This window comes from Danio rerio, chromosome 7, assembly GCF_049306965.1.
Source record: "Danio rerio strain Tuebingen ecotype United States chromosome 7, GRCz12tu, whole genome shotgun sequence".
Lineage (NCBI taxonomy): Eukaryota > Metazoa > Chordata > Actinopteri > Cypriniformes > Danionidae > Danio > Danio rerio.
In genome coordinates, this window is record NC_133182.1 from 74,593,461 (window position 1) to 74,620,000 (window position 26,540).

General features: G+C 38.4%; 1 protein-coding gene across 2 annotated transcripts in view; it reads right to left on the reverse strand.

Moving 5' to 3' along the window:
- Positions 1–26,540, reverse strand: part of crispld2 (cysteine-rich secretory protein LCCL domain containing 2) — a 45,548-nt gene that overhangs the window by 16,367 nt on the left and 2,641 nt on the right. For both annotated transcript variants that reach the window (XR_012382848.1, XM_003199017.7), the window contains exons 2-13: positions 23,722–24,038; positions 19,641–19,759; positions 14,407–14,539; positions 9,173–9,288; positions 8,744–8,844; positions 5,717–5,884; positions 4,666–4,726; positions 4,508–4,574; positions 4,257–4,387; positions 1,981–2,024; positions 1,817–1,889; positions 1,205–1,280 (exon numbers count right to left, since the gene is read on the reverse strand). Coding sequence is in view for 1 of the 2 variants with exons in the window: in XM_003199017.7 (XP_003199065.1) it covers positions 1,205–1,280; positions 1,817–1,889; positions 1,981–2,024; positions 4,257–4,387; positions 4,508–4,574; positions 4,666–4,726; positions 5,717–5,884; positions 8,744–8,844; positions 9,173–9,288; positions 14,407–14,539; positions 19,641–19,759; positions 23,722–23,976 (1,344 nt within the window). In the remaining variant the exon portion in view is untranslated. The remainder of the gene's footprint in view (positions 1–1,204; positions 1,281–1,816; positions 1,890–1,980; positions 2,025–4,256; positions 4,388–4,507; positions 4,575–4,665; positions 4,727–5,716; positions 5,885–8,743; positions 8,845–9,172; positions 9,289–14,406; positions 14,540–19,640; positions 19,760–23,721; positions 24,039–26,540) is intronic.

Here is a 26,540-nt window from a genome sequence, read left to right on the forward strand (position 1 = left end):
TTCTGCGATAATAACCTCCTAGATGTATTTTATCCCTTACTTAACAAATGTCTGGTAATGTAAGTTCAGGCAGGGACCAAACACAGTAGGAGTTTATTATTAGTAGTATAATTATCAAATCCAATAATAGATGTCTTTTTTCAAATATAAATGTTTTATTCTCATGTAAGCCCAAAAATGCAACCCAGGCTCATTCTTAAAATCTACCCCTGCATACTTTTCTACAGTGCGGAATACGTCCCAGGAGGTTATTTTTTTGCAGTTTTTGTTTTCGCGAATCCACTAGAGACTAGAGACTTTTTCAGATCTCAAACTTCTCTCGCGAGTGTCATTCGCACCTGCTCTTCTCGCATAAATCCACTAGAGGCCGCTGTCGACTTACTGACCGATCGATCGACTGACCCACCCTCCCCCTTTTCTAAACCCAACCAATAGTGTTTTCAAAAGCAATCTAGAAAAAGAAAAGCCCTCGTGGCTGCCTGATTTATATCACGTTTTCAGATTTTACAACGTTCTCACCCTGTTTTTACTTGTTTATTTTATTTTTGGTCTTTTGTTTTAGCTGGTTTCTGAAACCGTTCTTCACAGAAACCTTTCATCGCGGTCAACTCCTCTTTGCGTCTTAAGTCCGCCAGCGTATGCGGCGAGACATTGGGCAAACTGGTAACACCAGAAAAGCCATCAACATGGAGGTAAGTGGTCAGCTGGTAGCGCAAAAAGAAACAGAAGCTGTCGGCAGTAAAATTTTAAAAATAAAGTTTAAGGTAGAGCTTCATCAGAAGTCTATTTAATTTTTTAAGTCATAAATTAAAATGGTTTAGATGAATATTTAATATTTTAAATCGTAATTATGCTCTGGGGAGTTATTAACGGAGAAATTCTGTGGTTCTATATTATGGATGGTGTGCTGGGTCTTCCCTCCCCTAGTGGTGAGACCACTCGATGTACCATGCCAACTGTCGTTCGGCAAGTAAACGAATATAATGAATGAAACCGCGAAAAGAAACAGAAGCTGTCGACAGCATCATACCGCCCCATAGCATTCATTTAAAATAGACAAAATGCAGCCATATACGTAGCACTGGCTACATAATTCACGCTCTCCAGATATGTATACGGGGGTACGTTTTCACATAAAGCCTGTGTTGCATCGATGCCATCAAGCGAGTCTTTGTTAGCTGTGATGAAAGAAGCAGATACTCACATCAGCGTAAATGTTGCTGCCGACCACTGGAGCCCAATATGAAGGTTCATTAATGCAGTTTGCAGGACAGAACACTCTGAAGAAAATGATAAAGTGCAATATAATGAGGACAGTGCATCATATTAACCTAATGTAGAGTTCTTTATACACTCAAAAAACTGGTTCTGCTCATTGTTCATTCATTCATTCATTCATTCATTCATTCATTCATTTCCTTTGGCCAAGTCCCTTTATTCATCAGGGGTCGCCACAGCGAAATGAACCGCAAACTTATCCAGCATATGTTTCACACAGTGGATGGCCTTCTAGCAACAACCCAATATTGGGAAACACCCATACACTCTCACATTCACCCACTCATACACTACGGTCAATTTAGTTTATTCAATTCACCTATAGCGCATATGTTTGGACTGTGGAGGAAACCGGAGCACCCGGAAGAAACCTACACTAAAACGGGACTAGAACCAGCGACCTTCTTGTGTCAAAATACTTACTTAAAATGAGCTGAAACTACACATTTATTGAGATATTTTTGGGACAACTTAATAGTTTTAGTCTTAATAGTTACCCTGTGTGTTGTATCGCATGTTTATAATACTTGAACTCTACCTTGGACAATGTGAGGTGGTCGACTTGAAGGGACAAATCTCAGCCACTGTAGCGTAGCAGTCTATTGTTTGCTCTAAAGAGAGAGAAAAACACACATACTTGGTCAAAACATTTATTAATATCATTCTAACATCAATTAATAAGTTAAGACAGAAACTGCTCACCTTGCACGTTTGACACCATAAATGCATTGCCAGCTTTATATTTACTGAAAATAAAAATCACAGACGCCGTTAATCACCATCCTAAAACTGAATTAAAAGAACTACTACACTGTAAAAATGTCTCTTATCAACAGTATTTTGTTATTTGAAGTCTTATTTACGGTTGTGAATTGCATTATGGGATGGAACTTTAGATGATGAAAATTCAACTTTACAGTTTAACAAAGGGACTTTTGTTGACATTTAAGTAGTTTGAAATAATGTATAAAAATAATATAGAGAGAAATAAGTAAAATAACAGAAACAGTACTGGCAGTTCATTACAAGGTATTTGTAGCATAATATACAACACTGACCCAGACGATATATCACTTTACACAATTAAAAATCTCAATAAAAGTCCTTTTTTTCCCATGGATGTACAGAAAGGCCTTAGGGGGTACAGCAAAAAAATTAGCTATACAGCGCATTTGGAAAACTGACTGTCAACTAGAAGAGGGTGTCACGGACTGGGAAAGAGTATGGCAGAACATAATTACTTCATCTAAAAATCCCAATCACCAACTCATTCACTATAACTTTTGTCATAGAACCTACTGGACCCAAAAGACATCGTATCAATGCCTCCTTTAGTCCTTTCTGTGATAAATGCCCTGACCAGGAACTTGGATCTTTTTCCATATCTACAAAGTACAAAGATTTTGGAATGGGGTCTGAGTCATCTTATCCAAAATTATTGAATATCCTGTACTAGTGAATCCATCTGTTCTATAACAGGGTTATGATTCTACGTTGATCCTTATTAAGATACAAAAAGCTGTTTGGGTGGTTGGCTTAACTTCTGGTAAAAAATTACTAGCCCAACATTGGCTGCCTCTACATAATTTGGACATGTGGTCGGTACAACTTCAGGACATTATATTGTTGGAGTTATCCACGGCACGAGTGAACTTGGTACAAATGCGTACATTAAAGATCTGGACTTCAGCTGCTGACAAAATCTCTGCGTTTATAGCACAAAGAAATTATCAGGATCCAGAATGATTGCCTTGCTCTGTATAAATGATATTTGATACTGTGTTCTGTTTTTGTTTTTATGTTAACTTCTATTCATTGGATACCCCTGTTTCAAGAGACCGCAGGGGAGGGGGGTGGGGGTTTGTGAACTGATATGTTTCATTATATAGTTTTTTCAGCCTGTGTGTTTTGGTAACAATTAATTTGTCGGGGTTCTGCCACTCTGGTCATGTAAATTCTTGTTTTGGTGGCGGAATCCGGACACTAGTCATGTCTAGTCCTGTCTTGTTGTGCTTGGCTCAAGTTTTGTTGGGTCGAGCACTTGTTTCTGTCATTTTGTGTGTCTTCCCGTGTGCGCACGCCTTCGTGGGTGTGCGCAGAGCGTGCGTGCTCCCGCTTGATGACCCTCCGACACGCGCGCTCTTGTACTAGTGTTTGTGTTTTCGTCTGTCTGCAGTGTGGTGTTTCATTCCCAGCGTCTTAGTCTAGTTGGTTTCAGTTTTGGTCGGCGCTGGGATGAAGCATGCACGCTGCGTGTGTGAGTGCACGGTGAGAGTTTTCATTCATCGTGTGCTCGTGTCTGTTGTCAAAGCACGTGGCTATGTGTTTACATGGTGGTCACGTGCTTTTGTTGTGTGCTTCAGTGTTGTGCTTGTGTTGTCGTGAACATGCGGTTAATGAGTTCTCTCATTGGCTGCATGTTCTTGTCCTGTTTTATGTGAGCGCATGGCATGTCTTGTCTCTGTGTCATGCGCTCTTCCGTCTATTGTCTAGTCCCACCCTCCTTGTTAACCCATTATTAGTTAATTATGTTCATCTGTTTGTGTGTTAATTTCCTACAGTTTATAAACCCCTCATGTCTGCTGTCCTGTGCGAGTTCGTCATCACATGTTGTAAATCTTTACCTGTCCTGCTGTGTCCAGCCTTGCCTTGTCTTGCCTGCCCAGTCAAGTTTGTTTGTTTGTTTGTTTATTTGTTTTATTAGTGTTTTCCCCCTCGGGGTAGTTTATTTTGCATTTTATTTTATTTTTATTATTTAATAAAATCCAATTTACTCCGCGCTTGGGTCCTCGCTCCTTTTTCCCATCACCGAACGTGACATAATTACAATAAAAACTTTTTTTTTTTCCAACTTTTCAAGGTTAAAAGTTGTTGGAAGAAAGATCAAGATCCCCTTATAAAATTCATAAGCATAAATAAATAAAAACATGAATCACAAAATACAGATAACTGCTAATTTACGGTTATTTTCTGATTACCTGAAAGACTCTACGCCGTTTTTGGTTGCCTTTACGAAGAACGGGAAGCTGTCTTTTCTCGTGACGTCCACAAGTCCTCCATTGTTATCAATTACTCCATAGTGAATAGCAGCACGGCAAATACTCGATTGCTGCAAACACAAAAGGAGAAAGAAAATTTATTGATTAACGAATAAAAATTAAATGAAAATTAATGAATAAAACTACCATCATCATCATCATCATAAAAAAGAGTAGAGAGTATGACTTACAACATCATAGTACAGCGTTCCCCATACTTTCCCCTGCTTATTTAAGCAGTTTGCTGGGCAGTTGTACCTGTTATAGAAGAAAAAAATTACCAGTTAATTTCTGAACGTTTGAAATGTATTAATATCCTAAAATGAATGATGAATAGTGTTCGACTGACCTATTGCAGGTTGCTCCTTTACATTTGTCCCTCATTTTTGTCTCACACTTGATATTTTGGGCTGACAAGCAAAAGGGAAAAAAAAAGATTAAATTATTATTTATTTATTCATTTTCCTTCGGCTTACCACAGCGGAATGAAGCGCCTAAACTATTAGTATAGTTTCACATATTCATATAGTTTTATTAAATTATATTAATCCTGGTATATTAAATTATATTTATATTACTATTACTTCATATAAATGTTCATTTTTAGCAAAGTTACACAACTGATGAATTGATTATTTTTTCGATTTTGTTTTTATTACTAATTACATCCTTTGAAGAAAATCATAATATATGAAAAATTATAATAATAATGTCTATAAATAATTATAATACTTTATAGTAGTAGTAGTAGTAGTAGTTATTTATTTTTGCTGTAATTATTTTATTATTATTATTATTATTAATATTATTATTATTATTATTATTATTATTATTATTATTATTAAAAATGTATTATTATTAATGTCTATAAATACATTATTAATAATAGTAATAATAATGTATAATTGCTATTATTGGGCTTATTATTTATAATCATTTTAAATTACATTTAAATCATTCATTTTATTATTATTATTATTATTATTATTATTGTATTAATAATAATAATTTATAATTGCTATCATTGTGCTTATTATTTATAATCATTCATTTTAAATGAATAAAAAACTTTAAAAACAATTATTATTATTATTATTATTCATATTATTAATAATGTATTATTATTATTGTTTATTATTATACTAGTATTAATATTATTAACAACATTTTTGTGCTTAAAGTTTTTTTTTATTTAATTTTTATTTAATGACAAAGATCCAGTTATCAACATGTTAATAATTAAGAATCATATTTATGACAATAAAATAATGATTATCATTTGTTGCTGTTAAGACATTTAAAATTTGTATTATACTTTAGACTTCAACACTTTACAGTAAGCTTACATTCTGTAATGTTAGTAAATGTGTTTGTGACCAAGAAATAATATTCACACTTACCCAGATAGGTATTCCTGGTCGTCTTGGGTGAGGAAGGCTTGGCATTTGCAGGTTTTTTGGGTGATGATGGTTTGGGCTGGGGTTTGGGGGGAGTAGTTCTGGGCTGAAGCGGCTCCTGAGGTTTTTCCACCTCATTCATTTCTGGAGTCTCCTGACGTTCAGAGTCTCCTAATAACGAATCATGAATTAATATTTAGAGTTTAAATGTGTAAAACATTTGAACCGTTTTTTGTTTTCTTTTTGTATTACTTTACTTGAATGAGGTGTTTATAGGACAATAAAGACACCTTTATAATCATAATGCATGTTCATGACACTTGTCATTACGAGTCATTCACTCAGTGTCATTTTAAATTCAAAATTTATATTATTTGAGGTGTTTTTGCTATGGCAACTTCATTCATTTTACTTCGGCTTAGTCTCTATTTCAAAGGTCGCCACAGCAGAATGAACCACCAACTATTTCGGCATATGTTTTACGCAGCAAACCATTACTGGTAAAGTTATGGCATAAACAAATACATCATGACCTGTCATGACAACTCAACATTAGCAAGAAAACAAAACTTGACATAAATCTGGCATAAACATGAATGTCATGAGACCATTACGATTCTGTCATGATTATTGTTCTGATTGCTATTTTTGCAACTCGGGCTCATCGTGGAAATGTAGCCCTGCGGATGTTTCTGGAGGCCGCAAAATACGTCCCGGGAGGTACGTATTTGTGCAGTTTTTGTTTTTGCGTATCCATGAGAGGCGGCTGCGCCGTGCTTTTTCGCGTCTCGAACGCCTCTTGAGAGCGTGTGCTGTTCTCGCGCGAAAAGCCGCCAGACGCCATTGTCGAGCGACCGACTGAATGACTGAATGATCAACCGGGCGGCAGGCCGATCGGAAAATAGGCCGACCCGGCCACCTTCCCTAAACCCAAGCAACGATTTACAAAAGCCGTCCCGAAAAGAAAAGCAAAAGCCCTCGTCCGATTTTGAGCGCGCTTTCAGATTTCGTCGCATTCCCACCCTGTCACCAACTCGTTCGCTTATATTTTTTGGATTCTGTTTCTTCATCTTACCAGATTTCTTGAACTGCTATCCCCCGGACTTGTCGCCGCGACCGGCTCTTCCTCCTCAGGGCCTCCGCTCCGCCAACGTAACACAGGGAGCTAAGCGGACAAACTGGTTACGGTGGGAAAGCCCTCCACACGGAGGTGAGTGAGCCGTCGCAGCCGGGGAGTGAGTGCGAAGAAGAGGGGCGGCGTCACACCGCCACGTAGCGTTCGCTCGAAAAAAACAAATGCGCCCATATGTACCTCCGGCCACGTAAATCGTGGTCTCCAGAAACGTCCGCGGGGCTACGTTTTCAGAATGAGCTTGGGTTGTATTTTTTGAGTGGAAAAAAACATTCAAATAAAATGTCATTATTGTGTGAAATAATTTTATAACAATGTCAATATAATATTTAATCAGGTTTAATGAGATTTTAATGTCAAAAATAAATACATTTCAAGGGGTCAAGAAAAAAGTTAATGACGTCATTAAAAAAGTCATGACACAGTTATAATGGCCTCATGACAATCATGTTTATGACAGATTTATGTTGTCATGGTAATGTCAACTTGTCTTTACAAAGAGAAAGACAGGTTATGATGTACTTGTTTATGTCAACTTGTTATAAAGACATCTTAAACAATGTCATCTTTAGATTTAAAATGACAACTGAGCTAATGGCACTTAATGACAGTTGTCATAAAATGAGCAAAATTTAATTCATTCGTTCATTCATTCATTTTCCTTTAGCTTAGTCTCTATTTCAAAGGTCACAACAGCTGAATGAACCACAAACTATTCCGGCATATGTTTTATGCAGCATTAGCTCTTACAGCAGTAACCCATTACTGGTAAAGTTATGGCATAAACAAATACATTATGACCTGTCTTTGACCTGTCATGACTACTCGACATTATCAAGACAACAAAACTTGTCATAAATCTGTCATAAACATGATTTTTTAACGAGACCGTTACGATTCTGTCATGATTATTGTTCTGATCGCTTTTTTGAGTGGAAAAAACATTCAGTAAAATGTCAATACTGTGTGAAATAATTTTATAACAATGTCAATATAATATATTTAATCAGGTTTAATGACATTTAAATGTCAAATTAAATTTCAAGGGGTCAAGAAAAAAGTTATGACACAGTTATAATGGCCCCATGACAATCATGTTTATGACAGATTTATGACAAGTTATGATGTACTTGTTTATGTCAACTTTAAACTGACAACTGAGCTAATGACACTTAATGACAGTTATCATAAACATGAGCAAAATCCATTCATAGATTCATTCATTTTCCTTCAGCTTAGTCCCTGATTCATCAGGGGTCACCACAGCGGAATGAATCGCCAACTATATGACAACTGTCATTAAGAGTCATTCGCTCAGTGTCATTTTAAACTCAAAATTGACATTGTTTGAGGAGTCTTTGCTATGGCAACTTCATTCATTCATTCATTTTACTTTGGCTTAGTCTCTATTTCAGAGGTCACCACAGCGGAATGAACCACCAATTATGGCATATGTTTTATACAGCGTTTGCCCTTTCAGCAGTAACCCATTACAGGGAAAGTTATGGCACAAACAAATACATCATATACAGGGCTTAGTCCCTGATTTTACAGGGGTTCCCACAGTGAAATGAATCGCCAACTACTCTGGCATGTGTTTTACTCAGCGAATGCTCTTCCAGCCACAACCCAGTATTGAGAAACACCCACACACTCTCACATTCACACACACACACACACTTATCCAATTCATAGCTCATGTCTTTGGACTGTGGGAGAAACCGAAGCACCTGGAGGAAACCCACACAGGAAGATCACGCAAACTCCACACAGTAATGCCAACTGGCCCAGCCAGGACTCAAACCAGCGACCTTTCATGGGAACCAGCAAGGTCTCATGACAGTCTTATGAACACCCCTTCAAGTAAAGTGTTACCATTTCTTTTAATCAGTGCTCACTCTTATAACAGAGGTTATCTCTACACACTCCTCCATAGCTTGGTGGGCACTGGGAACAGGGACGGCCATGTTGGTACGGTGCTTCCCCGATCCAATTTCCCCTATAAAAAGAGGTCACAGGTTCAGCACGGGTTTGGAAAGTACTGCACAAGCCACACATTTGACTGATCATTGGAAACACATTAAATCACACACTCTCACGGATCTCAATTTAATATAATTTAGCAAAACAATCCCGCCGCTGCCAAATTAAATCGTTAGCTTGGAAAAGAATAGCCGCGTGTTTTCCTTTCCTAGACAAACGTTCATTTACTGTACTTTTCCACTTTCCTCGGGATGAAACGGTTGAAAGGTTTGTTCCATGGGATCGTCAGCAGGAATAGTAATTAGCCATCTGCTGTTTAGTAAATCGATGTCAGGCGGTCTTACTTGGGCGAATAGTTGCAGACGAGATACACGGCGTTCTCCCAGATCTCTCCCCAAACGTTCATACGCGGACACACGTGCACGGCACACCCCACACGATTGGTCGTGGCCCAGACCAGCTGCAAACAAAGAATAACACAGCATTATTAAAGGGATAGTCCTCCAAAACAACGACAATTTCTAAATTCAAGTGGTTCAATAACACTTTAAAATAACAATACATGACTAATGATGTACTAATATGTAAACTAAAGGTTGATATATATATTAAAGTTTCAGAATATATTGCTTTGGTGGCTCAGTGGTTAGCACTGTCGCCTCACAACAAACAAGTCGCTGGTTCAAGTCCCAGCTGGACCAGTTGGCGTTTCTGTGTGGGGTTTGCATGTTCTCCCCGTGTTAGAGTCCAAAGACATGTGGTAGAGGTGAATAGATTAACTAAATTGACCTTCAAGAGTTCACACTTAGCTGATGATTGATAATAAAGCTAGTTTGGCGTGCTGTCCCGGGAGAGAGCCCTGAGCTTATAAGATCCTCGAGCCCTGGGCTCCCTCCAGTTGCAAGGCGAGAGGGGAGTTTGAGCTCAGGTAGATCTCGATGACTCTTCCTCTTGCTTGTTGTAGCTAAGTGTCAGATATGGATGCTGAAAGGTGTACTCAGAGTTTAGCTAAAGTATTTGGATTTATAGTTTAGAGTGCTTGTTTTGGAACTGTGGGAGGAAACCGGAGGACCCGGGGAAAACCCACGCGACCACGGGGAGAACAAGCAAACTCCGCACAGAAATGCCGTCTGGTTTGGAAAGGAATTAAACCTGGGGCATTCTTGCTGTGAGGCAACAGCACTAATCGCTGGCCACCGTGACGCCCATTTGAAAGGAGGGAAAGTAGGGTTGGGTGGGGGGGTTTCTTCAAGGCGAAGATATTGAGATGAGAAAAGTCTGGTTATTTATAGTGAGTTAAGGATCGTCTGATAGGATAATCAGTCATTAGCTAAAGTTGGAACAGCTGTGAACAATAATAAGCACGTGATCCTCTCGAAATTTGTTTATAAATAAACTTCACGTAGTGTGTAAGAGTGATTGTTAGAATGTATGGGTGTTTCCCAGTACTGGGTTGTGGCTGGAAGGGCATCCACTGCATGAAACATATGCCGGAATAGTTGGCTGGTCAGTCCACTATGGTAACCCCTGATTAATAATGGACTAGGCCGAAGGAAAATGAATGAAGGACTGCATTGTTTCGTGTTCAAAACTTCTGTTTAAAACCATTGGTAACACTTTATGCTGCAGATGGTCTCCAGAAAAGTCCACGGGAATATGTTTTCAGAATTAGCCTGGGTTGAAAACAAAAATTAAAATAATAATATTGACCCTAAAACGTTTTTAAAAAAATTTTAAACCAGCCGAAATAAAACAAATAAAACTTTCTTCAGAAGAAAAAATGTTATAGGAAATACTGTGAAAAATTCCTTGCTCTGTTAAACATCATTAAAAAATAAAAATAAAAATGACAGACTTCAGCTGTATAATGGGATCAAATAGCTTTTCCTTCGGCATGCATAAAAGATGCAACTCTCTTTGCTGCTGCTGTTGTTGTTGAAAGCATAAAAAAAGACACCCATATCGGAAGTGTTACTTAGCAGGAAGTATCTCCGTTTTGGAGCAGCGACGGTGGATTGATGGGGCCACAGGGGCCGCCAGATACAGACTGCCCCCTTTCATTCTGCCCTGTAGGCCGGAAAGAGAAGCACCTCAAGTGTGACCAGGCCAGTTTCCTGAAAAAACGTGTGTGATCATTCGCTTCATCCACTCCTGAACATACAAACACAGTAATGCCTGCGTGCAGCCCATTGAGTTGCGGTCGAGAACCTCACTAATTCGCTTAAACACAATAGAGTTCAGCGGGTGCAGCAATGCAGCAGGAGCCAAACAATTTAACTGTCAAATGAAAGGGAAGTGCTTACTCAGACCCTCTTATAGAGTTGAAGTCAGAATTATTAGCCTTTTTTTCTTTTTTAAATATTTCCCAAATGATGTTTAACAGAGCAAGGAAGTTTTAACAGTATTTCAGATAATTTTTTTTTTTTTTTGGAGAAAGTCTTATTTTAGCTAGAATAAAAGCAGTTTTTAATTTTTTTAAACTATTTTAAGGTCAATATTATTAGCCCCCTTAAGCAATATATTTATTTTTGATTGTCTAAAGAACAAACCATCATTATACAATGCAGGCCCGTAGCCAGGGGGGTTCGGTTGGTTCGAAAGACTCACCCTTTACTAACAAAGATCCAAAATTTGTCCCATACATGAGCTCATTTGTCCTATTTTGACTGCTATGCCATCATAAATTTTGAAAATAACCTATCAAAAAATGCTTGAGGACCAAGCTAATCAGGTTTGGCTAATGCAAACAATTATTTTAAGTCCAACATCTATGGAGTCAATCCAGGGCCATATATACTTGCTCTAAACCCAACCAACAGTTTTAAAAAGCAATTCAGAAAAAGAAAAGCCCTAGCCTGGATTCAGTTTTTGTCTCAGGAATTGGCATCATACCACCTTGTAGCGTTCATTTTAAAGATGAAATACAGCCATACATACCTCTGGCTACACAATTCACGCTCTTCAGAAATGTATATAGGGCTACGTTTTCAGAATGAGCCAATGTTGGATTTTTTAATTTTTTTGGTAAACTAAAAAGATTCACTTCATGTTAGAATGGAAACCCGGCTAATGATACCGCAAACTAATCAGTCTCCAAACAGTTTATTCCTGATGGAGGGTTTGGCAGTAAGAAGATGTTGAGGCCCTCCAGACCTCCAAACGCACAGCACGTGAAAACAAAAAGATTTTGGCGGGGATCCCCAAACAACTCTGCGTTCTGGATCTTCAAAGGAATTCGGGTCAAATAGAAAAATGATTCAGGAGTCTGGGAACAGCTTCCAGATGCTCGTGACCTGCTTTCGAGGGCCAGCGAGCTGAGCTAACGTGTATTTTTACAAACTCATCCCAGCCATGAATTAAAGTCTGTTGCTTAAACCCTCTTACTTTGTAACTGTATAATCTTCAATTTTCTCTCTCAAAAACGTTACTTGGCATCTCTTTCCCACTCTGCTTTTGTTTGTGCATCGCATCTGCTTGATCAGCCATGTTAAATATGTTTTGACAGTATCCATATTACATATTTGAATATCATTTCCAATTTTGGCCATCACCAACTCAAGCTCATTCTGATTACGTATCCCTATATACATTTCTGGAGACGGCAAAATACGTCCCGGGAGAGACGTTTTTTTTTGCAGTTTTTGTTTACACTTAAATCCACCAGAGGCCGCTGTCCACTGACTTTCTTGCTGACCAATCAACCGATCCCCCCACCCTTCTCCTTCCCTTAACCCAACCAATAACAATTTAAAAAGCAACGACTGAGTTGCCCACCCCTTTCCTTAAACCCAACCTTTACGGGTCACGAAACACCAAAACACATTTTTTGAGCTGTTGACAGTCGTATATGCGTCCCACACTGCTAAAAACACTATTAGGACACCTATATTTCACTAAAAAGTGTAAATTGGTTGTTTTTGTGTTATTTCAAGCAAATTCGTACTTCCTGTTTGAAACGAATTTTTGAAGCTGCGTCACGGTCATGACATAATAGCGTGTATTCCAGCGTGCAGACTGGACGTCTGTGCCAGAGTGTGTCTTATTACGTCTTACAGTGTGCTGCATTAATGCATGAGTAAGGCTTGGTTCAAACCAATCAGCGCGCTCTATTGTGCAACTTCATTAATATTCATTACTGTCACCGTGTTTTCAGGACAGAGACGCCACGTTGTGTTGGCAAAACAAGCGTGAAGTGTTGCTTTTATAGTTTGCTGCAGTTAAGTTTCGTTTTCATTTTCTCTCTGTGAGAGTTCAGCTGGCGTCACGTGTGGATTAACAGTGTACGCGACGCGCGACAACAATAACTTTCATGTCTAAGGAGGATTATTGTTTACCTGAGAGCTGTTCTCATCTGCAAACGCTGAGATCCAGATTCGCTTATAGTATTCTCTTCATAAAGACGCGGCTCTAGTTGCTGGTGATTGTCCTGTCTCTACAGATTTGGTAAGTGAGCGACCAGTGCTCTTTGTTTATTCAGTTTGCTCGTATCGAACTAAGTTAACTATTGCACCGAGTCACCGAGTGTAAACACGTTAGCATCACAACCAAACTTTAACCTCGTGTAGGGTTTTTACCGCATTTAGTGACCGGAATAACACACGCGGCTTTCTAACGCTACCTGCCGTGTGCATCTAAGTTTCCGGGAAATGCAGAGTTTTTTTTTCTCTCATTCGCCGTGCGGTATCAAACATTGCATGAAAAATACACGCTTAGAGCAATTCCTCGAATCAAATATCTCGTTTGTCGCGAGGGGCATGAATGAATTCCCTGAATGAAAGAGCCAAACTGCAGTTAAAGTCCACCATTTAATAATTTGGCAAATAATTTGACTACAGATGTCCATGTAGGTTAAACACCATCACTTTTATACTGTGTGTGTGTGTGGGTGTGTATTTTGACTCTGAAACTCGCGCGTGCCCAAATAGACACCCCCACACCAAGCCTCTTTTCTTCCTCCGACACTCCCCCCTAAACAGAGCTGGACACGCCCACTTTTCTGACTTTTTCCAAAGTAGAGGTGTGAAAACACCCTGCTGAAACGAGGGGGTTTCATGGCCCTTTAATGTTTTAAAAAGCAATCCAGAAAAAGAAAAGTCCTCCCCTGAGTTTTACCACGTTTTCAGATTTTTTCACCATGTTTTTTACTTGCTTATTTTATTTTCTAGCTTTTGTTTTTGTCTTAGCGGCTTTCTGGAACCCTTCTTCACCAGACTCGGTGAAGCAGAGCGCACAACATCCTCTGTGTAGAATGTTGAGGAAATAATTTAATTGAATCCATTTTGGAATGAGGCTGTAACATAAAAAAATGTGGAAAAAGTGAAACTCTATGAATACTTTCCGGATGCACTGTATGTTACATGACACTGTTTTGGTGGGAGATTAATGAACCCCAGTGGTCAAGGCTGCACTCCATATGCTGCTTCTGCTTTAATGCAGGTCACACATGCTACTTATTAAACTCTGCTGGTGAGGAGAACGGCAGGCTGGCACGTGCACACCTTCGCACGCGAGGTTTCACATCATAAACAAGGTCATGTTGTTTAGTCCCACTGGGATAATTGTTTGTAAACAGACTCACTTGTGTGTAGTGGGTGCACATGGGGCCAGAACAGCGCTCCGGGCACCAAGGGTTGCACTCATGTGGGTAAGGATAAGTGTAGTCCTTCACCTCATCATACCATGCCTGAACATGGTAGGCAGGAGAGCGGTACCTATAAGACGAAAGACACAAAAAAATCCTCTTGTTTCTGTTTTGTACATAATACGCATATACAGTTTATTATTTGCCCTCCTGTGAATTTGTCTTTTTCAAATATTTCCCAAATGATGTTTAACAGAGCAAAGAATTTTTCTCAGTATTTCCTATATTTTTTTCTTCTGGAGAAAGCCTTATTTGATTTCATTTCGGCTAGAACAAAAGCAGTTTTTCTTTTTTTAAAAACATTTTAAGGTCAATATTATTAGCCCCCGTAAGCTATATTTGTTTAGGGTGCTTTCACACCTGTGAATCGATTCAGTTGTTCCGAAGCAGAGATTACAATTGTTACATTGTTGCTCTTTGCTCTTGGAGCGGTTCGCTTTCACATTGCAAAGTTTCTAATCGGACCAAAAGAGCTAAAACAAGTCACGTGCGAGTAAACTCTCCTTACATTGGTTAAAGTGTCAGGGTTTATTTTGCAGCGTCCCGCTCAGCTGTCAGGAGAGGTGGTGGTGTGGTGGTGATTAAAAGGGAGCGCGCACGCGCGACGTGTCTGAGGAGAGATGCGGTGGGGAGTGGTGAGAAGGGTGCGCGACGATGCCTTTTTGAGGACCGGGAGGGAGAAGCGAGATTACCGGGAGATCATCACTCGTTTGCGGGCATCCGGAGATTCGCGAAACTTCGCGCCCTACTCATAATTCTCTCTTCATATAGCCGTAAGCCTATTACATATCCATAAAACACTGTGATATAACCGCGCTCGGATTGGATGGCTTTCTCACTGAAATCGAACCGCTCCAGGGTTCGTTTCAATCGAGCCGAGACCACCTCATTCAAGCGATCTCGGAGCGATTACTTTGGCGCGGAACAGAGCGCGATTACCCTGTTCACATATGCCAAATGAACCGTGCTTACTGGGCAAACGAGATACGTTCCGAAACAAAAGTGTAGGTGTGAAAGCACCCTTAGATTGTTTACAGTAGTGGTTCTCAAACTTTTAACCAAGTACCACCTCAAAAAAAAAATTGTCTCTCCAAGTACCACCAAAATGACCAGTGTTGAAATAAAGTAGCGTAACTGACCAAATTAAGCATCTACAGCACTGCAGAGTTCGAGGCAGAGTCATATTCATATTTATGCAATTTTTTAACAATTTTGTAATATATATTGCATGTACATATGACATATTTGTAAAACTTTTTGAAATCTAAACTTGTATGTAGATTGGTAAGGAGCCCGTTTCTCTCAGAGGATGTCAAGATAAAGTTTTATTCATTCATTCATTCATTTTCTTGTTGGCTTAGTCCCTTTATTAATCCGGGGTCGACAAAGCGGAATGAACCGCCAACTTATCCAGCAAGTTTTTATGCAGCAGATGCCCTTCCAGCCGCAACCCATCTCTGGGAAACATTCACACACACATTAACACACACTCATACACTAAGGACAATTTAGCCTACCCAATTCACTTGTACCGCATGTCTTTGGACTGTTGGGGAAACCGGAGCGCCGGAGGAAACCCACGCGAAGGCAGGGAGAACATGCAAACTCCACACAGAAACGCCAACTGAGCCAAGGCTCGAACCAGCAACCCAGCGACCTTCTCGCTGTGAGGCGACAGCACTACCTACTGCGCCACTGCCTCAACCTCTGAAGTTTTATTTATGGAAAAAATTCAAAAGCACTGCAGAGTTTGGGTGGTCTGTATTTGTCTGAGATAATTAACCTACTGAAGTTATATTCCATACAAAATATAAAAACTGATTGGTCGGTTCTTGTCACGGGACTCGCGATGCAGCATTCTGAAAAATTAAGATTTTAAGGCATCAGATTTTAAAGATTTTTAAGTTTTTAACTGAGTACGCCTGGAATATGCAAGTGCGTCATGCTGGAGTTCTCAATCATTTTACTAGCCTGTGGGTTAAATTTTGATGCTCAGCTGACCGTGATGTAACAAGAGAATACGGTCATTTTTCAAAATAAACGATTTTTCAAAATAAATGATCGTTCAGTCTTAGATAATAAATAAATTAGAACTAACTGATGATTTTTTTTTGTGCGGCCCATTACTAATTAATCTATAGACCGGTGCCAGTCTGTGGCCCAAGTGTTGGGGACCACTGTTCTAGCACGTATCTGCTCTTCAAGCACCACGCACCTTTTTTTCTATTTTTCTAGTTCTGCATCATTTTAATTGATTTTTAGCAGCTGATGACTCTATGCACTAAAGTAAACAGTCTAAGCACAGCCTTTTGATGGTAGGCTTTAGAGAACAGCCAATGCTGATCACATTGATGTTATGGTACACATAGAATGATTAAAATTGTATTCATTGTTTCTTTCATTACTCAGTGATTCCTCCGCGTACACGTACCACAGTTTGAGAACCACTGGTCTACAGAACAAACCATCATTATAAAATGATTTGCCTAATTTACCTAGTTAAGCCTTTAAATGTCACTTTAAACTGAATACTAGTATGTTGAAAAATATCCAGTCAAATATTATGTGCTGTCATCATGACAAAGACAAGGTAAATCAGTTACTAGAAATGAGTTACTAATAATTCAGAGGGGCTAATAATTCTGACAACTGACTATATATATATATATATATATATATATATATATATATATATATATATATATATATATATATATATATATATATATATATATATATATATATATATATTTATTTATTTTATTTATTTATTTATTTTTTTTTATACAACAGTTCTGTCTGGTTCTGATTTGGCTGATAGCCGTGATATATTTAAGTAATATCAGCACCCGTACAGCCTCTTTACCCTTTGTGTATTACTCCGCCCACACACAACCAGCAAAAAGCAGACACTACAGATCTAAAGTTTAAAAGATGCTTGCTCAGCTGTTTAACTGTCAGCTTATGATTTGAATCCAACTCGGAAGAAAGTAGTTCCCCATACAAAAGGGTTTTTGAGACTTTCCATGTTTTTATATACACAATTATACCGTCAAACTGTTGTATAAAAGGCTGGCGGGGGTTAATGTCAAGCCCTGATTATATATATGAGCAATATCACACTCGTAGCGGTGCGATATGGCTGTATGTCGGCACTGGTGCGGGCACTAAGGCACACGCCTCCCACCATTGCCTATATACAGCCATATCGCACTGCTACGAGTGTGATATTGCTCATATATATAATCAGGGCTTGACATTAACCCCCGCCAGCCTGGCAAATGCCTAGCAAATGCGGTAGGCCAGTGGTTTTCAAACTGTGGTACGTGTACCACTAGTGGTACACAGGCTTCCTTCTAGTGGTACGCGGAGGAATGAAATATGCCATATACATGCTACACATATTTAAGAATTTATCAAAAATGATGTATATAATATGCCATATATGACATATAGCCTATATTTCTGAGGTAATCTGCCATGTTTTTTAACTGTGCAGAGTTGCAGCTGCTTTCCTGGGCCTACTACGCTACTGTATTTCAACACTGCTCATTTTGGTGGTAGTTGGAGAGACATTTTTTTTCTGAGGTGGTACTTGATGAAAAAAGTTTGAGAACCTCTGCGGTAGGCTATTTCAGTTGTGGCAGGTTAGACAGACACTCCCACTAGCCACTTTGGCTAGCTGAAAACATTTTTTCAATTGCCAGAGCTGCCTTGTCCCTAAAGATTCCAATTTTAGTTTAAGACCGTTTGTCAATATGGGCGCAAATGTGCTCTTAGAATCCAGAAGCAGCTCGATTGATAACTGTCCACGCAAGCAAAAGACAGCAGGTGAACACTCTACCGAATAAGAGGATGATTGTCAATCGAGCTGAATGTGAACAGTTATCAATCGAGCTGCTTCTGGATTCTAAGAACAGCTTTTTCCCCAGAGCTGTCTCCCTTTTGAACACTGCTTCCCCTACCCCCCCAATACACCCTTCACTCTCCTCTAACTTATACTCCTCACAATCACTGCACTGTTTAACATTTGCACATTTAAAACTTGCACATGTTCATTGTACTGATTGACTTATTTGAACTGTACACACCCACTGCACATGGACATTGGTAATTATGTACACACTCACTATACATATACATTTGTAATCATGTTTATCTATCTGCACACTTCTGATTATTAATAGCAATCTGTACATATATTCATTGTAAATCTCTGTTCATAGCTAATACAACCTGTTTATAATGTTGATAGTACATCCGTCTGTAAATATCATCATAGTTTTTCTATAACTGCACTTTATAACTTATACCTGTATCCTGCACTTGCTGCTTTTGCACTGCTGGTTAGACCTAAACTGCATTTCGCTGCATTGTACTTGTACATGTGTAATGATAATACAGTTCGATCTAATCTAATCTAATTTAAAAAATCAGGCGCACAGTGAGACAGGCGATCCGTATGGAAGGCCAAATGAGGCTTAACCCAAAAAAAGCCATTTTTGCGCAGATTTGGAACTTCAAAACGGTGTGATTTCGGTGTTTGCACTGCAAAACGCAATAATTTTTACCATCTTTTTGTCTTAAATGCTGAAAATACTTTTTTTAAAAACATTTTTGTTCAAAAAGGTGGATGTACACAGCTGCTTTTAGCTTGTTTTTACACATTTTTTTTTAATTGTGGCAAGGAAATAATTAGTTTGGTGTGTCCAGAGAAAAAAAACAGGTAAATCCTTAGTGTTGAGCCCTAAAAAGTGTAATGAAAAAAGTTAAGGAGGCATGTGGACATAACATCATTTAAATCAAGTAGTTCAAACATGCCAAAGTCAAATGCATATAAAATATATTTTTCTAACAACAAAATTGTGGCTAGTGAAAATATCAGGTGGCTAGTAATGTTGGAAAACTACTAGCCACAATGGCTGGTGATCAAAAAAGTTAGTGTCAAGCCCTGTATGTATATACTCATACACTGAAAAAAAAAAGTGTTGCATGCAAAACTGTTGCAAACAATTTATTTGTGTTGAATTTATACAAACACATTAAGTTTAATAATGTTCAACCTAATTTGTTTGTTTAAATTTAGCCCAAATAAATTGTTTACAACTACTTAAAGTAAAAAAAATGAGTAAATCCAAGGAATCATCTTTGAAGAATTTTTTTCAGTGTACCTTCCCCAGTGCACTGCCAGATTCTGCCCGATGGACATCAGTAGATCCTGAGGTCCATGTTCCCATTGGCACTGCTCCGCCCAAGAAGTCGCTGACCTCTCCAATTCATCATCCCAAATCTGCCCATACACACACACACACACAACGCAATTTAAGTTACTCCAGCAGAACCCACCATGTCCATAATTCCCATATATTTGCACCGAGGCTTTAGCAAAATACTGAACATGCTGAGTTTTATTCCCAGATAATTCCCTTCACCTTCTTCTGACTCCTCATCTTCACTATTGAGCTGGGAATCAGGCCCAATACAACTAAAATATTGGCTACACGCACGCACATCAGAGCTTGGCCTCCATCCATTGTAAATCCCCAGCAATCAGGGTTAAATGAAACAAATTTCCCTCAACTTATTTCTCCACCTGAGCAGAAAGAAAACTCGGCCGGCCTGAGGATCTCAGTAAATTTCCAACAGCATGATGGTTACAAGCGCTCACACATTCTGTAGCCTCAGTTCAGAAGGTGTCGTTTGGGACGAGGCCACGTTTCTGAAGCCCTTACTTGTTCATTGAGGCCTGGCAGGGGTTCGGAAACCCCTGCTTGTGGTAGACTCCTGTCTTTCTACATTAACCATGACCTCTTGCTCTTCATTTCTTTCTATTAAGAAAGTACATCAGCATTTAGCTCATGTTCAGTGTGCAAAGCTACACAAGAAATAGCGACTTCCCTAACTTGCCTACTTATTTAAGCCTTTAAATGTCACTTTAAGCTGAATTCTACTATCTTAAAAAATATTCTAGTCATATAATGTGTACTGTCATCATGGCAAACATAAAAGAAATCAGTTATTACTGTCGTATTTGCTCAAATGGGTCTGCATCATGGCTCGTGTATAAGCAGCCGGTTTAGTCTCAGTGTAATTGTCTCTGCAGTAAAGCACACCTCAGCACACTTTCCTCTCTACCTCCCAATGAGTTAAACAGGATTACACTTGTAAAATCAACATGTCTCTTCCCATGAAGCCTGTATTTGGCATTTGCACAAACCTAAAGATATTTACTGCGCTAGAACAGATGACTGATGCTAACACAATATGCAATTAGTTTAAAACAGGGTCATTAACACGGAGCAGAGTGCTGGTTTTGTGTTCCACATGTGTGGTCGATATAAAAAAAAGGCTTGGGTGCAGACTTACCTCATTGAACCTCTGTTCTAAAATCTAGTGAACTGCATAGACTGTTATCTTTGAAGTGGGCATTTACTCAACCTAGATTTCAAATGAAAACTCTGTGTTTTGCTTGTTCATTTACACAACACAAGCATTTGGAGGTTTTTGAAAAGTAAAACCTGGCGCCCCCTAAAACCAATGGATTTACACATTTTTTAAAAGCGACACCACTTTTTTTTTTTTTTGAAAATAGGTTTATTTTACCACATCTATAGAGATAAACGACTCAGTTTAACCATTATTGAATCTATTCAGCCGATCTCTGGGCCTGGCGAAAGTACTTTTAGCTTAGCTTAGCATAAGCCATTGAATCGGATTAGACCATTAGCATCTAACTCAAAAATGACCAAAGAGTTTTGATAAGTTCACTATCTAAAGCTTGACTTTTATGAATGTAGTTGCATTGTGTATTGCCAAAACAGTCCTCAGCTAGGTAACTTTAATGTTGATTATATTAATGTTAACTTAGCCAATTTTCAGTCACTGTGTAATATAATTGTGTCTGCTGCAGCAAAGCTCCTTAATTCATACACTAGAATTTAGTTCCTAGATTTATCGGCCTAGAAAATAGCAACTTTTCATTTACCGTCAATCTTAGTAGACAATGTAGCTACAGAAGATTCAATCTTTGAATAGGAAAACAATCAAAGGCTCATTTTTTGAACAAGACGCTAATGGTCTAATACTTTTAGCTTAGCATAAGTCATTGAATCGGATTAGACCATTAGCATCTTTTTTATAAGTTTACCATTTAAAGCTTGACTCTTATGAATGTAGTTACATTGTGTATCGCATAGCAGTACCCATCTAGGTAACTTTAATGTTGCTTATATTAATGTTAACTTAACCAATTTTCAAGCACTGTATAATATTGTGTCTGCTGCAGCAAAGCTCCTTGATTTATACGCCAGAATGTTCCTAGCTTTAACAGCCTAAAAAATAGCAACTTTTTATTTTCCGTCAGTCTTAGTACACAATGTAGCTACAGAAGATTTAAGCTTTAAATAGGAAAACTATCAAAAAAGCTCATTTTTTGAGCAAGATAATAATGGTCTAATCCGATTCAATTATCTATGCTAAGCTAAGCTAAAAGTGCTCCCAGACCTGAAAATAAGCTGAATGTATTAAAAAATGCTAAAACTCAAGTGTTTTACACTAAAGAAGTAGTAAACGAGTATATTAAAAAAAGAGGAGTGTTCCTTCAAGTAAAGTCAGTATAATCTTATTCTCTACCTTTTGAAACAATCGCAGGGTATGTAGCACAACTGTAATGTAGGTGACTTGCAAGTCTTTATCTCAGATTATATTTCTTTCTTGATTTCCTAGTTAGAGGGGGGGGAATAAGTATTTAACGTGTCGTGTTTTTTCCTGGGAGTAATATTTCTAAAGGAGCTGTTGACATGAAGTTGAACCAGATTTTGGTGAAAACCCAAACAATACAAACATAAAGAGAAAACAAACAAAATCTGAAAAATGAGTTGTGTGTAATAACAACGCAATGACACAAGGAGAAAGAGCTGAACTACTGAAATGTATTTAATACTTTATATAAAAGGCTTTTTTTGGTGATGGCAGCTTAGGGTGCTTTCACACTTGGTTAATTTGCCTGGACCGTACCCAAGTTCGATTGTCTTCCCCTGCCACCTCCTCGGTTGGTTTGTGTTCACACTGTCTTTTTTCCTTCTGAACCCTGGTACGCTTGCGTCATCAAGCTGCTGTTTTGTTTACGGCCGCTGCTAGATGACGGTCACGAAAGCAAGCGCCGAAATGGAAAGACTTCAGCACATCGCGGTCATTCTGCTTTAACTGAAGCTTTTGATTTTGGACATATAGAAAGCGACTCGCGTCTATCTGCCGCAAACATATTCTAAACATTCAGAACATCACACAGAGTCTGCAGAAGCTGTTTTTGGAGGAGACAAGCAGACATCACTGTGTATCACTGTGTTTGCCCTGGCTCAGTCCCGCGTGTGTCACCAAGGTACGAAACGTGACACACACACACACACACACGCACACACACACAAATGTTATGAAAACGATAGTTTGTTGTACAGTTTGCGGTTCACTTCCGTGATTTGGTACGATTGCATTCACATTAGAAGTGAACCGTACCAGAGTTCGCATGAACCGTACCCCAGACCACCTCTTTCAGGCGGACTCGGGTACGGTTCACGGGTGCACACCCGAGTTCAGAAGACACATTCACACTAGCTAAACGCACCGTACTCTGATGTCAAATGAACCCGGGTGCGGACCAAAAGTGCTAGTGTGAAAGCACCCTTAAAGACACCTCAAATGGAGAATGAAGGCTCATGCATTGCTCAGGTGTGAGTTTTTCACAGACTTCAACAGAGTGTAGAAATCTTGATGGTTCTGTGGGTCTTGTCTATCAAATCTGAGCTTTATTTGGGATTTTCTATTGGATTTAAGTCAGGTGATTGGCTAGGCCATTCTACAGCTTGATTTTCTTTCTCTGAAAGCATTTGAGAGTTTCTTGTCTGTGTTTTATCTACTCTGGTTTCATCTTCAACCTCCTGCTAATGTAGATGTTGGACTGAAGCAGCTGATATTCATTTACAACGATGAAGGGCAGAGAGTTGCTGAAGAACTAGAGATTTCAGCTGCTGTCTGGGCTTTCCATGCCTTTCTGCACCATCCTTTCTTCATGTGTTTAATACATTTTTAAAAATTTATTACACATAACTTAATTTGTTAACTAATTCGTTTTGCGCATAAATATTTCTTTGGTTATTACAAACAAGTCAACAGCACCTTCAGAAATATGTTTTCTGAGAAAAATGGTGAAATGTTCATGTGTATTTTCGAGTGTAAACTGTGTTGAATTCTCACCATGTACTCCATGTTGGACGCGGTCGGGTAAACCTCTCCTCTCAGCTTGTTGTGCAGCTTCAGGATCTCCTCTCGGTCTGACCACTCGATGGCTCTGCGGGTTCGGACAGGAGCGTCGGGTTTAGTGCTGTTGGGTTCTAGCTCCTCCTGATAGCGCTGCATTAACTGTCTGAGCTCCAGGGAATCGGGGAGGAAGAGCGAAGCAGCCAAACTGACTCCCAGAAACAGCAGAGCGATGGAAACCAGAGCGTGCATTGCAGCGTTGATGATTTCAGGCCCGGACTCTACAGTAGACTGAAGACTCTGTTCTCAAATATCTGCAAGGAAATATGGTTTCCATGAGAGGAGAAGTGTTGGGAAAGTTGTTGGAGCAAAAGCTGGATGGTAAACACACGTTCATTTGTTTACTCACAAAGAGACAGAAGGGCTTTAAAGAGGAATTTCATTAATCACACTTGCGTTATGACTAAACATTCACCATAAATAGATGAACACAAGCACAATCCATTAACAACAAGCACTAGTGATGAATCTGAGAACTGATGTTTTGGAACTGCAGTAACTGCTCATGTTCTTTGAATGCATGCTTGTCTATTAAACCCTATAATCGGTTAACATGTCATTTTGTATTAGGTAAGCTTCATTTTTACAAAAATACGATTGATATGAATCACATTAATGGCGGCACGGTGGCTGAGTGGTTAGCACTGTCGCCTCACAGCACGATAGCCATTGCACTGATGAACCAGTAGGTCTGTTTGATCTCAGAACTTCATTTAATATCCTGAGATGACGAAGTGTGCAGTTCATTAGCGACAAGAAGCGAATGGAATTAATCGGCAGCTCTTTCATTCACACATTTATCACAGCAGATCCCTCTGTGTCCCTGACTGACTTTCTCCAGGAATGGAAATATCCAGGATTGGACAGCGGCTGCAGGCTGGGCCTTTGAGTTATTTATTGGGGGGGGGGAGGTGAAGGAGAAAAGTGGACATTTCTGGCACACTTGTAGACGTCTAAACTGCAATGAACTCAGTGAAACACTGTATATATATAAATAAAAAAATAAAATAAAATAAAATAAAAAAAAGCACACACAATCGATTTTTGTTAGGGCAACATAAAGGAATTAAGTTTGCTTATTAGTTTTTACAAATTTAAGTGAACTGAACTTAAAACAGTTAAGTTGTTTCACCAAAAAACTCTAGAATTTTGTTGTTTCTGCTCATTTTAATGATAACTATGATGATTAGCTTATATTTTTCCCATACACTTTTACATGTAGTGAAATTAGACCCTGATATATAAGTCCAATATGGTCTGATAGTATAAAAGTCTGATAATATGCAAGTCCAATATAGTCCGATAGTATATAAATCTGATAGTATATAAGTCTGATATAGTCCGATAGTATAAAAGTCTGATAATATATAAGTCCGATATAGTACAATAGTATATAAGTCAGAAATAGTCCGATAGTATATAAGTCTGATATAGTTGGATAGTATATAAGTCTGATATAGTTCAATAGTATAAGTGTGATATAGTCTAATAATATATAAGTCTGATGTAGTCCAATAGTACACAAGTCCGATATAGTCCGATAGTACAAAAGTCAAATAGTTTATAGGTCCGATACTATATAAGTCAGAGATAGTACAGTAGTATGTAAGTCAGATAGTATATAAGTCCGATATAGTCCGTTAGTTTATAAGTCTGATACAGTCCGATAGTATAAAAGTCTGATAAAATAAAAGTTCAACAGAATATAAGTCCGATATAGTTCAATAGTATACAAGTCTCATAGTATATAAGTCAGATATAGTCCGATAGTATATAAGTAAGATAGTATATAAGTCCAAATAGTCCGATAGTATATAAGTCTGATACTATATAAGGCCGATAGTATATAAGTCCGATATAGTCCAATAGTATATAAGTCCAAATAGTCTGTTAGTAAATAAGTCCGATAGTATATAAGTCTGATATAGTCCAATAGTATATAAGTCTGATAGTCTATATGTCTGATATAGTCCGATAGTATATAAGTCTGATAGTCTATATGTCTGATAAAGTCTAATAGTAAATAAGTCTGATAGTATATAAGTCTGATATAGTCCGATAGTATATACGTCTGATAGTATATAAGTCTGATAGTATAAAAGTCTGATATAGTCCAATAGTATACAAGTCTGATAGTATATAAGTCTGATATAGTCCAATAGTATATAAGTCTGATGGTATATAAGTCTGATATAGTCTGATAGTATATAGGTCTGATAGTATATAAGTCCAATATAGTCCGATAGTATATAAGTCCGATATAGTCTGATAGTATATAAGTCCGATATAGTCCAATAGAATATAAGCCTGATAGTATAAGTCCGTTATAGTCCGATAGTATATAAGTCCGATATAGTCCGATAGTATATATGTCTGATAATATTAGTCCAATATAGTCTGATAGTATATAAGTAAAATATAGTCTGATAGTATATGTCCAATATAGTCTGATAGTATATAAGTCCAATATAGTCTGATAGTATATAAATCCGATATAGTCCAATAGAATAAAAATCTGATAGTATATGTCCAATATAGTACGATTTTAAATAAGTAGTTTGAACAAACAGCAAATGTCAAGCAGTGAACGTCATCTTAAAGTGGTAGTTCACTCAAAAATGAAAACGTATTCACTATTTATTCACCCTCAAGTGGTTCCAAACCTTTATGAGTTTCTTTCTTCTGTTGAACACTAAAGAAGATATTTTGAAGAAAGCTGAAAAGCCATTGACATCCATATAGGAAAAACAAATGGA